Source organism: Phalacrocorax carbo, chromosome 3 (assembly GCF_963921805.1).
Source record: "Phalacrocorax carbo chromosome 3, bPhaCar2.1, whole genome shotgun sequence".
Classification (NCBI taxonomy): Eukaryota; Metazoa; Chordata; class Aves; order Suliformes; family Phalacrocoracidae; genus Phalacrocorax; species Phalacrocorax carbo.
Genome location: NC_087515.1, coordinates 66,085,642 through 66,098,693, shown reverse-complemented (window position 1 = coordinate 66,098,693; position 13,052 = coordinate 66,085,642). Strand labels below are relative to the sequence as shown.

At 43.7% G+C, this 13,052-nt stretch overlaps 1 protein-coding gene across 4 annotated transcripts in view; it reads left to right on the top strand.

The window, feature by feature from the left end:
- The window catches only part of MYB (MYB proto-oncogene, transcription factor), a 28,569-nt gene extending 17,248 nt beyond the window's left edge, over positions 1-11,321 (top strand). For all 4 annotated transcript variants that reach the window (XM_064447231.1, XM_064447230.1, XM_064447228.1 and 1 more), the window contains 2 exons: positions 29-136; positions 9,878-11,321. In XM_064447231.1, coding sequence (XP_064303301.1) covers positions 29-136; positions 9,878-9,994 — 225 coding nt within the window. In that variant the 3' untranslated portion in view covers positions 9,995-11,321. The remainder of the gene's footprint in view (positions 1-28; positions 137-9,877) is intronic.
- The last annotated feature ends 1,731 nt before the right edge of the window (positions 11,322-13,052 follow it).

The window sequence follows — 13,052 nt, the reverse complement described above, 5'->3', positions numbered from 1 at the left end:
AACTGTTTTTTTTTCTTTTCCTGTTCAGAATCTTCTTACCAGCTCCATTTTAAAGATGCCTGTGTCTGAAGAGGATGGTGGTTTTCACAAAACTTTTGCAGTACCTAGGAACAAGCCACTAGCTAGTCCTCTGCAGGTAACTATTCTTTAACAAAAATACCCTTTGCATATAAAAAACCTTATATATATTGCTTTATCAGAGACTGGTTTTGAATATGGAAGAATGAAACATTCAGATGAATGTGGCTGAGGATCTCACCTTTCCTGTGGAGGGTGGGGACGCCGAGGCTACAGCTGTGCCAGGAAGCTAAACAGGGCAAAGCCCTGTGCGTGGGGCACTGTAACTCAGCTGGCTCCAGTGTTAAACAGGTATGAGAGGCTTTTTCCTATAGACTTCTTGTAGGTGGCTCTGCTGTTTAGGAGAGCAGGAGAGCTGAGTGTTTTGGTGGTGGCCAGAACTTGTCACTGGCTTCGGGGCGAGAGCCAGCTGCCCAGCTGGCTGGCACAGATTCAGTCAGTATTGCCGGCCCAGCCAAGCACCAGGATGGCCTTTCCCTGAACGCAGGCTGAGGTCGCACCAGAAACGTGGTTGTAAACGGTGGTCTGAAGGGGCCTCGTAACGCTTACGGAATCTCTGAGCTGAATTAAACGTGTGACTGTTTTAATGTAAGCCAGATGTGAGGCTGGTTTTACATGTTTATGCATTTTCCGGCTGTTAACAAACGTATACATTTGCTGAACTTTAAAATATAGCCGTTACATTAGGGCCTGATCCAAAGCCCACCAAAGTCATTGGCAGACTCTTTGTCAACTCTTGTGGACAGAAGTCATTCAGAGGATGAAATGCAGTGTAGATGATGATCAGTTATCCTTCCACCACACCCTGTATTTCTTAGGTAGATGAATAAGCGATTTTATATCCATTCTCCAAATGGGCAAATTGAGGGAAAGTGTCGCGTTCCTCCGTCTGAGTCACTGTCAGAAAGGAAATTATAACTCCATAGTTCCTGACTTTCAGACAGATAGCCCACATGGCTAATACTCTCTTTCCTCCCTCTTTCCAGAATTTACGTTAGGGGTTATTTGCAGTAGGCAAGAATGAAGAAAACCTGGTTTTGATTAAGCATCTCTAGCCAGGCATTATAAAGCGACATATTAAAATTTCACGTCCCTGTTTGGCACAGTCTGCCACAGAGCAGGTTTGTATTTTGCACTGCAGAATCATTTGATGAAAAGCAGGTTTGGAGAGCAGGGACTGTGTCTCCCTTCTGCGTGGGTGTGTCCACAGGGGCCAAAGACTCACTCCCTGTTGCTTATTCGCTCTTTTCTCATGAACTGTGTTTCTTAGCTGCACAGTGGTAGACAGCTAAGAGGAGGGTTTGAAGATCCGCTGCCCCTGGGATAGGGCGGTTATTTAGGGACTGAATTCAGACCATCTCATGTCAAAGAAGCCCAGGGCTCCAGCTTTGATGGGGGTCTCTGGAGCTCCCCGGCCAGCATGTGGGAGGAGGCTGCTGGTCCTGCTGCCTCGCCAGCATGCTGATGCCTGGCCGTGTCCCCCAGTCAAACTCCATGCTCCTCCATAGGCTTAGGGTAACGTTTTCAGGTAGGTTCATAGAGTATGTTGTAGGTTGTCCTGTTAGTGGTAGTTGCCTGCATTCTGCCTGTAATAAAAATGAAGCGTCTGAGGTGCCTGTAACATAGGATCTTTTGATCTTTGGCATAACAGTGTTATATTTCCTGCTATCTAAAAATAATTTCTTTACAAGCTGCTGTAAGTGAAAGGGCTTGTTTAACCTTCTGTCCTCACTCACACTGATTTTGTTCAGGAAGTTTACATGCGTCAATTTGTGGCCCATTCTGGATCCCATTCTTAAGCGCTTGCTCAGGAAAAGCCTTTAATTTTGCATGTTAGAAGTCAGGTATTCTCATTGTTTGGATAAAGATGACTTCTCCTTTGGTAGAAACTAAGTTAAAAATTATTTCCCAATTCATCTTAGTGTTTAAAGCATGTTGAACTGAAAGAAAAAACAGTTGTAAAAAGCTCCAAAATGAATACTGAGTATGCAGCTTCTTGGTGTACCAGTATGAAGGTAAAATTATTCTCTCTGTCCATGAAGGAACATTGAGTGTTTCAGCTGAAATGTAATCCTAAATGAAGAATGAGCTAGAGGTTTCTCTGACGGTTGCACAGACAGATTTTTCAGAATGAAATACAGATCTTTTATAACAGCACAGTCTTGTCTGCCGATGGCTGCGCTCTCTGAATTGGTCTTAGTGTCATGGTTAAAAGTGAGAATCTGCTTCATCCCTGGTAAGACTTGTTTGGCCTCACATCAGCAGGGAGTGTGGCCCTGTACAGCTCAGAGAGGGCAGGTGGTCTGGCTCGCTTTCATGCCAGAAACTGCTGCTGCTCTGCCCTAATGCTTCTCCCCCTCCGTCCCAGTGGAGTCGGACGTCTGTGATGAGGACACAGCGTGTCTAAAGGGTGCAAAGCAATTGAAAATGTTAGCATTTGCGCTTGATTTTGCCTTGTGTTCAGGTTTTAGCATGTTCTCGTTCTATGCTTTCTAGTTTATAAATTGGTATATCGCCCACATGCATGTACACACACACTGACACACACACAAACACTAGACTAAATGCATTGATTCCATGCAGGTAGACATTAAACACGAGGGAATTCATCTGGGTGAAATTTAATTGTGTCTGCATATGTTTACATTGCTGCTGTTAATATTTTGGGCCTGATCCAACTGTTCTTACTTAGGCAAATTCTCACTGACTTCAGTCCAAGGAAGAATTATAGCACACTCTGCACCTTGGGATGTGTGCATGGAGAGGGAAGAGAGAAAGAAAAGGAACGCTAAACTTACTTTTTTTCCTAATATGTTTGGTTCTTAAAATTCAATTTTCTTTTAAATTTGAACTTACATGAGAGGGAGGTAGCACGTTTACCAGCCCACAGTATTTTTCGTTGCTTCAATAATTTGCACTGTATTTACATAAAGGCGAAGATTATTTGGCTAGCAATAAGCTCGCCAAAGTGCCTGATTACTTATTGTTTTGCTGTTAAATTCCACAGAAGGCAAGAGTAACAGATGTTCAAAGCAATCTTTAAGGATATTTTTTACTGCATTTTGGACACCCAACTGATCATACGCAACTTAGTAGATAGTGGTTGCTGACCATAATCGGATAGCACGATATAATTCACCATCGCTTAGGAGGAACAGCATGTCGCATCATTTGGCATGGGAGATCAGGTAGCTGCATATGACTGCACTGGGAATGTGGTGCTATCGGTGCTGCGCTACAGCAATGGGAGAAAAAGCCCTCATAGACCCGGTATGAGTTTGGGCTTCATCCTCATTTCATCCCCTGGTTAAGTCTCTGTAAAGCATTGGATGTAAAGGCAGCTGTGTGTAGGATCTTTCTGGTAAGGTATGAAGGTTTAGCCAGCTTTTTTATCCTGCATGGCAAATCTAACGGTTGTGCATTGGATAGTCTCTTACTGGCAGGAATAGGCGATGTCTGACCAAACCCATGTATTGCCTTGGGGAGGAATTACTCTTACCCTCCATTGCATGGATCCCAAATACTTCTGCTTTACACTGCGGGAGTTAGTTACAGCCTGTATTTTTGTGTCCTATATTTTTGTCGCTCAGACAATATCGCTGTAGGGAGTTTTTGGCCTCACTAGGAACTTTTCCAAGGGTTAAGACTTTGGGATAACCTAAGAAGCCCTTATTGAGGCAAACTGATGATCTGGACCGAGCATTTGCTTGAACAGTGCCTCGCAAGGGGTTACACGAAAACTGTGTTTCTGGCCCTTCCTGTGTAAAAATTACGGTTTATTTCACATTATGTTCTGTAGCAGTACATAATACAGACTATCCTAACATAGACATTTTAACAGGTAGAAAAGTAGGCTAAATCGTAGACCATCCACCTAACCCTGCAGGCTATCAAAAGAGACCATGAAATGGAACCTTTTAAGAAAATAGCACTGCTTTGATATCTTCTTCCCCCAGTAACAAAGGAAACAACACAAGGTAGAAGCCCTGCAAGCTAAAGAGAATGTTCTTCAACCCCTAGCTCCTGTCACTTTCCATTTTTTAACCACAGACTGACACGTTTGAGCTCTAATTTCCTGACTTTCAGCGGTTTATGTAACCATTTTCTTTAAAGACTAGGTTTAAAGGATTTTAAAACAGTTACTTGGTTAACCTTTTCAAGAATATGAGCTGTCACTAGCCTTGATTTTCTCCATTTAAAAAGTGAAAGGTGGAATTTCATTTGCAGCTGGTTTTCGGGCAAAATGTATAGGCGAGGCAGCATGCTCTCCTGCAGCAGCAGACTTTCCCTGGTTTTCCTCCATGGCTTTTTTGGGGCAAGAGGTACTGAAGTCTCATATTCTTCTTCGTTTAATCAAGCGAGAGGGGGAAACACGCTGTGCTGAAGCCCCAGGAGGTTTAAGATTTGCACAGCAAGGGGAGGTAGCCCTGCAGATTTCCCTCCCTTGTGTTGTCCCTGCTCTCACCAGTGGCTGATGTGTACAGGCACAGCTGAGGGAGCAAAATGAGGTTTGAAGTTACAGGTCAGCCATCACATCGCGGAGCAGCAGAACTTGGGTTGGCAAACAGATCAGGAATTACAGTCGCCCCAAGCAGGCGATGGTCTCTCAGAAAGAAGAAAAGTGACAGCTGAACTATCAGCCATTTGCAGCAATGTATTCTGATCAGTGAGTAAAAAAAATTACTGAAGGACAAAACTAGAAAGGGACTGAATATCCTAATGTGAGTTGCAGGTATCTCTGTATCTCTTCCATTAATCTTACTTGGAAAGCTCATACTTCTCAAACAGGAGTTTTGTCTGAGTAAGGGCTTCAGGGTTAAGCTCTTAAAAGTGCCACCAAATAGCTCTTTCTAGCTTTGGTATCAGGCTTCTAATAAAAACTGAAAAGTCAGACCATCTTACTCTCACGCATTTAGCAAGCTGTATTTCTGAGCAACCGGGGAAGCCCCAGAGTTGAGGAGAAGGCTGCCCCACGCCCCATAGGAGAACTAGCAGCATGAGCAGAAACAGTGCTCGGCTTTAGAAAATGAAATGGAATTCATTTACGGTCACAGGAGTTTTTAATTCGTCTTTACTGCCTGGTCTTGATAAGTAAAAGGTCTTTCCTTGGTTCTGCATCCTTACAGAATAGAAAGCTGTACTGTTCTACACGATACGCATCATATTCTGCTAGGAAATTGCTTTGTTTAAGGTGCTGATTGTTTTGCTGTTTCAGAAGGAGTAGTGCATTTCTGTTGCAAGCCTTCTTTTCAGCGGCATGTTCTGCGAATTGCCCCTACCGTGTAATCCAAGGGAAAACTGGCAAGAAACGCAGCTTTTTGCAGTAGAGAAACACAATGAGATACCTTCTAATAGTCTGAGCCTTCTAAATATTTTAAACATTTCGGCTTTTTGTTTTGTTTTGTTTTGTTTTAAATGCCAGCACAACTTGGCTAAACTAATGGAAACATATGTAACACCAATAACTTTGCTGGAGTTGCTGAAGACACCTGCCAGCGTAGCGGAGATTTAAACTCTGTCTTGTAACGCAGTTCTTTGCCCAAAGATTTTTACTACACTTCCATCCGTCTGGGAGCTGGGTACTGCAGGGCTGCATCAGTGTTTGGTTTTGGCATCCACTCCTGACAGGCAAGGTGTTGTAATGCAGGAGCTTTCTTAAGCGATGCAGACAGCCCATGAAATGCGGTCCAGACTCGGAGTGCTGAAGGACGAGTTCTGTTCTGAAGCGCCTTTCCACAGTATTTTCTTTCCTTACGCTGGTCTGTTTTCTCTAGATGGTCCAAGTTTTTATTTAAAGTGCTTTAACTGGATATCCCAGTTAAAGCTTTGACGGTTTGTTTACAGTTTGCATCTGCCTGAGGGCAGTTGAAGGCACATTACAGGATAAGTGAGGTAGTTTTGCTGCCAGGAAAAGGATGTGCTGGTAGGATTACTGAGGTTAAAAAAAAAAAATAAGCCAAGGAGAATGGCATAGCTGGAATTGTACCATGGGTCTGTAATTTTATTCTATGGGAACTCATAGTATTACACCACCTTCTCCCCCCCACTCCCTGTATAACTTAAAGAGAGAAAACTGCTGTGAGTGGAAGAGAAAAATACAGCTGGAAGTACTGGCTGAAAGGCTTAAATTCTTTTAGTTGACAGCAAAACTGAGAGTAGTCTCCCAGTCTTTGAGGCAATAAAAAAAAAATACAAATGGAATGAATTGTACTGCAGAAATCCCTTTCTTTTCCCACTGGCTAGGGATTTAGGTGCCAAAACGAACACCTCACTCTTAGATGGCTGAATTTAAGTGGGATGAATCAATGAAAACATGCCCATCACTTTCAGTGGGTTTTAGGGCAGGCCTTTTGGCTTCTAGTTAGAAAAGCTTTTGTGTTTCCATCTGTTGATTTGCAGAGTTGGACCTTTAAATGTGATAGGGGAAATGAAATGAGCATTCTGCAAAAGGAGTGTTTTGGCTTTGCTTTCCGTGCTGTCTTGCTGCATGCCTCTAGCTTTCTGCCCAGGTCTCTCTGCTTTTGGTACGTTTGCCAAGCGCTGCTTTCTGCGAGGCACTGCCACTTGCCTGTAACAGAGCCCTGTCAGTCCTCACTGCGGTGCTTTTCCCTTTTCGCTAAGTGCTCCCAGAGCTGTGCGTGCCCAGGACGGCAAGGCGCTCTGTGTGGGTCCTGGGACCCAGCGCTCCCTGCCAAGAAGGGAAGTAAAACTTCTCGCGTCCGGATAACTTTCACACGTGCCTCCGGCGCTGGGCTGCAGGGCTGGCAAGGCAAAGGCATTGTGCTTTGTTTTGTGTTGGCTGCTGAGAGCCAAGGCTTCAGACAGAAAATGTTTATTAAATATACCCACTTGAAACGTTATCTGAGTCCCCCAGGATAAAATGGAAAGCTGTCTCAGTAAATATACTGCTGCAGTAAATACACTAATTTGGGTCAAATTCTGCTTTCTCTACTGGAGCAAAGCTCTCACCACCGTCAGTGGGACTGCAAAGTTAGTTTCTTTTTATAAATTTGTCACAAGAGGGGAAAAAAATGGTGTAATGTATTTCTAGGGAAGTAATCCAAGGGTCAAAACTCTGCGGGGAGATTCTCCTGCGCTGTCTCTAGGGCAAAATTTGAGTACGTTGTTTCGAGCAGGCTCAAGACAGGGGTCTAGCTGATCCTCCTGCCGCTTGCTGCGTCTGCTGCCCAGCACTTCCCCGGGGCGCTGGAGGGAGGGCAGAGGGTTACTGCCTGCCTCAGCGGCTTCTGCTGCGCTGACATCAGGTTAAACGAAGACCAGGCTTTCAGTGGAATGAGTGACATGTAGCAGCCTGCTGAGATGTTGGAGATATCAGGATAGAGATTTATTATTTTTTCTTTTCTAAGCACATGGCTGTTAATACAAAGAGCTCGGTGTAGATACTAACAATTACGCCTAATTTATGAAATCGGGACACTCCTTGCCTGAAGTTACTTCTCTTTTTTAAAATTGACATACTGTGACAGATGGACTTCTCCATACATGTTTTCAGTTATTTAGTGGACCGCTGATCTCACTTTTCTAGAACAGTTCATTTGAGCTTTGGGAGATCACGGGGAAGTATTGGTGGGACATGTATTTTTGTCCTTCGAAATGTTGAATATCGTGGAACTACCAACGGCTTTTGAGGTGTACAGACCAAATCTGATTTCTAAGTAAATCCGATAGCATTGTACCAGGCATGAATTTGGTCCCTCATGCAAATACCTCTAAAATAAAAGGGTAAAATATTCACAGGTGCCTGAGTCCCACTGAGGATCAACAGGAGGCTGTAGGTTCCCAGCTGATGTAGGTGCCTTTGAAAAAGTTACCCTGGAAGCTGTTTAACCAAAACATAAAAGAAGCTGTAATGTGTCGCATGCACGTCTGCGGCATGCAGAAAGTATGTCACACCTGCTTTTTGGCTGTGGTGTGTGCCCTAGGCTGAGCCACAGCACGAGGTACACAGCCAGCCCAGGTTGAACCACTCTAGAAAAGAGGTGTACGGCACGTTTGTTCACTTCACAGATGCGGCTTTCCCACAAAAAGCTGCAGAAACTTATTGATTTGAGGCCTGACCTGGTTCTCCTTCACATGGGGAACTCCCACTGATGCTCAGCAGGATTTTTCCCTGCAAAAAGGCGTCAGGAAGAGAGAAAACATTTGGAACTTGTCTACAGAGAAGAGAAAGCCATGTCTAGGGAAGCCCAGCAGTTCACAGAGGACTAACATGCTTGCCCTCATCTTGGCCATGCTGCTTACTTATTCACTCATTTTGTCCATTTTAGACTATAAGCCTTCTGAGGCAGGGAACTTCGGTCCCTGTGTTTGTACCAGTGCCCAGATAAGGGCATGTTCTGACAAATTATCTGTATTTCATATGTTGCCCAGCCTTTTACTATCCATATGTCTCAGATAACACTGTTTACAGTCAGAAGAGCATTCTCTAAACACAATTCAAGGATCCTCTTGCACAGTTAGCAACTAGAAGGAGCAGCATAAAGAGCCATGGGCACGCTGGGGCAGTTCTGCTCTTAGGAGATGGTTTGCAGTCCACTAAATTATGCTTCACCCAGTGTCCTAGATGTTGGGAAGGCGTTGGGTATCTCGTTGAGCAATGCAGATCTTGAACTGCAAAGATGACCATTTTTGAAAGCACAGGGAAATAGAGAAGGGTTTCTCTTGATTTGTCTTTGTTGGTAGATCTTGGGGGTAGACCTTCTCAATCTTCAACAGGGCCGGGATCTCCTCGTTGGCAGGCAGCTTTCCATTAAGCACAGTCGTGTGCATTTTTAGAATGCAGGGTATTCATGCAACTAGCACCACATAATAACAGAGTTTTTATTCAGGGCTTAGTGAGTATCTTGATGTGGAAAAGTGGGCACACTGCGTATGTGAAAGAGTTCAATAGGAAAAAAAAAAAGTGTGTGTAACTGTGTGTGTATACTGGTAAATCCTAGGAGCTTTGAAATTTCATTACTGTTTATAGCTCAAGGCAATGAGAAACATCTCACATGTGTAGTGAGTAAATAAAATACAGTGTGCACAGCCCTCTGCAGATATGTTTATCTCACTTTAACATTATACTAAATGGTGTCTGTAACCTCCATAAATACCACAAGAAGTGAAATGGCTTACACAATAATTAAAACGCTCTTTCTGCTGAGAGTCGCCACCCCCAGCCTTCTCCGTTGCCGGAGGAGCTCTGCTAATGGGCACGTGCTAATCGCTGCACACAGGTGAAAGCACCTTTGAGCACGGGACTCTTTGTTAGCTGTGGTCAGGCAGCCAGGATTGTCAGGTCCGTTTAGGGAATGAAGGGGCAGAGCAGCTGTATTTCTAGAGTGAAGGGTTGGCAGGAATTTGTGTGTGGTGGTAGCACTGAACATTATAACTGTGGGCTTTAACCTGTCTGTGCCCTGTTGACTGTAAAGTCCACCTGCAAATAGATTGTCTTTTTAGACCTTTCACGGAAAGGAAGGATTAAAGGCAAGGCTTTAAATATGGCCTCGCTGAGAAGACAATGTCTGAGAGAGAAGTGAGGAGGTTTGGATCCCGGCTCTTGTGGTGTGCCCCTCTGCAGGTCGTCTGGTCTGCCCACCCCTCCGGTCGCTACCTGAGAAGTGGGGGCAATAGTTTTTTTTCCTGTTGTGTTAAGATTTCGATTTATCTGGAGCTGAGACAATGTCCTACTGTGTGTTCATGCAGCACTTAATGGCGAGCGGGCCTGGCTTCGGCTGGGGCTATGAATAAGCCACATGACGTTCACCCCAAATCTCTCTGCCTGCTTCTAATTTAGCATCTGAACAACGCCTGGGAGTCAGCGTCCTGCGGGAAGATCGAGGATCAGATGGCCCTGACGGATCAGGCGCGCAAGTACATGGCCGCCTTCCCCACCCGGACTCTGGTGATGTGAAAGGGTCAACGGACAGAGAAGCATTATGGTTTTGAGAACACTTCACCTCCGCTGGGAAATTCCTGTTCCTCAGCATGAAAACTTTTCATGAATGGGAGAAGAGCCTATCTTTGTTGTGGTACAACAGTTGGGAGCAGCACAAAGTGCATTTAGTCACTCAGCATATATATTCTTGTTGGATTTCACCCAACTTAAGAGGGTTTTTTTTTTTTTTTTGAACAGATGATACTTGCCTAAATTATTAGGTATTAAGTTTGAATCAGTAATTAATGATCTTAAGTGCAGACTTAAAATAAAGGTAATTTTTTTGTACTTCTTGAGATCAAGCCGACCTAATACACCAGTATTGTTATTTCAGTGATGTGTTAGCCAGGGGCGGGGTTTTGTTTGTTTCTTTTTTTTATTTTTTTTATAATAAAAGAGCAGGTACTCAAACAGATATATTTTAAATCACTGAACAAAATGCATTGGTGTAAAATACTGAAGTGAAAAGCATTACTACAAACGTTAGTCTGTGCAAGGGGGGAAAACTGATCAAGATTGTGAATGCTCAAACACCCATGCCTCTTGAAATACTCTTTCATTCTGTTATGGTTCTAGGCCATTATACATTGTGTGTTTCTGTTTGGGGGGGGGTAATTAGCTTGCTTTAAAAAATATTACTGTATGAAACATAGATTTATGAGAAAAATTATATTTTTATTCAGTAATTTAATTTTGTAAATGCCAAATGAATACTGTGTTTTGCTGCTACAGACCTTAGCGTGTAGACATGCTGCTAGTGTAAAAGGAGCAGTAGAGCTTTATATGGAAAGAAAAGAAATGTTGATGTTAGCTAATTGACTATGCACTAGCATTTCAGACCTTTTTATTTTAATTTTTTTACATCATTTATATTTTCCCCCCTTTTTTATAAGCAATATTTTTGAACACTGTTCCTGGGAGATTTCTTTTTTTGTCTGGATGTGTTGTTTTGTTTCTCATTGGTTTGTAACAGCATGCATTGCACCTTCATATGTTTGGGAGAACACTGTCTTGTTCATGTTGTCTGTTTTGTTCCATGTCTAGCTAATTGTTCCCTAATTTGGGTCTTGTGTACTGAATCAGGTTCTTAGAAATATATGGTTCTTCGTACTGCCATACCAAATCTTTATCGATATGGCAAAACACTGATTTTATTTTATTTTTTTATTGGTTTTTTTTTTTTATAACAGCCTCTGACTTTGCTGCCTTAATAGCATTTAGTGCAGCTTCATCTGCACTTAATTTTTTATACGACAATGTACTGCCTTGTAGATAAATAAAGTGTGTCCTTTTTATACTTAAACCAGCATGGTCTCCTAATCTTGTTTGTCTTTAATGTTTTGGCGGTGGTGTTGTAGGCAACAATCAACCCAAGAAGGTTTTTTCCAGCACACTTAGATAAGTAAGGAACAGAGGTTTGCACACCGCGGGTAGCCTCAACATCCTCAGTTCTCACTGATTGTTAAAGAAGTGGAAGGAGCACAGCACAAAATAGTAAGCATTTAGCGTGTTGTAAACTCGAGGCACATCTCTAGTGACACCAAAGTCCAGGTCAGCTTCAGCCGGTGGGAGGCTTGCTGCACCTTTTGTGCAAAACTGCCCATCTCCCAGAATAAAGCATTTGGGAGCTCTTATCTTAAAAAAGAGAATTTATTTCTTCATCTAAGACCATCGGATCAGGACCCAACTGTTTAAGAGCAAAATATTCTGGAGTTCCTATACTGTAGAACAGATTTTTTCATGCTTGTCTTAAGAAACCAGGGGTGAGAATATACTTTGAAACCTAGTGCGTTATGCTGCACAGCAAATTATTGGGCCAACCTGCAGAGCCTCATGCAGCATAAGCGCTGAGGACATCCAGCCCCAGGAATGCTAGAGAGTAAAAGCAATCGCCAACAAAACAAAAATAAGAGAAAAAAGATGCACCCTGCCAGGAAAAAAAATTGCATTTTATTTAGTAGCTTGAAAATAAGTTGTTTGCTGAAATGTAAGTTCATGCAAGCGCTTCAAAGGCAGACTGATGCTCTTGAGAGCAGACTTCAGCTCCATGAAGGAAGTAATTTCTATTTCCAAGCATGTGTAGCCACATATGGGCTGAGAGCCCCCAAAGGTGCCTTCTGGGCCTTTTTAATCCTTCCCCAGCAGCCTGCCTAGTCCTCCCAGGCAAAGCCACCTGCTGGCCCTCACGCCATGCAGTGCACAGAAAAGGAGGAGCAAAAAAGGCCTTTTTCACCCTCTGCAAAGTCCCTTCTCATGTGCTTTTGGCTTTCAACGTGAGATGGGACTAGTGCTTGCAGCAGCCCCCTCCAGGTTTTGCCTGTGTCTCCCATCTATCCCTCGCATGCAGTTTGGGCTCTCAGTGAATGCTGGGGGGCTGGGGAAGAGCCAGCCCTGAGGTAGTTTCGGAGCAATTACCACAGGCAGGACCCCGGTGCTGGGTATGGATTACAGAGAAGGGGAAGTCTGCGGGAGCACTTGCCTGCGCAAAGGCTGCAGGCTCACGCCGTAAAAACGCTTGTGCAAGATGTAAGGGAGGACTGCGGGACTCAGTGGTGTGCAACTTGGGAAGAGGGAAAGGTCTGCCTTTGAGGCATGCCACAGCTTAAGCAATGTGTTACAGCTTAAAAGAAAAAAAAAAAAAGGGAAAAAGAAACATCAAGCTTACAACAGGTCTTCGAGGCAAAGCTCTTGCCTTGTAGGACTCCAGCTGTAACTGCACCAAGCCTGGCTGAGTTTAAACAGATCTTTATCTAGCGGCCGGTGCAGAGCAGTGCCGGGAAACATGGAGGCTCACCCTGCAGGTGCCCAGCATAGGACTGGTTTGGCTTTTTTTCCCCTCTATACCTTCTGTTGCTTTAAAACCCATTTTTAACATGCAAAACCATTGCAATAATTGTCTTATTGATGGGCACACTTAGAGCTAATACAGAGGAAAATGTTTCTTTTTCCTCTCATTTCATTGAAAATGCAAAACACTCGGTAGATTAAGGCTGATTTGCATATGTTTCTGCATGCATGTGGCGCTCAGCATGAG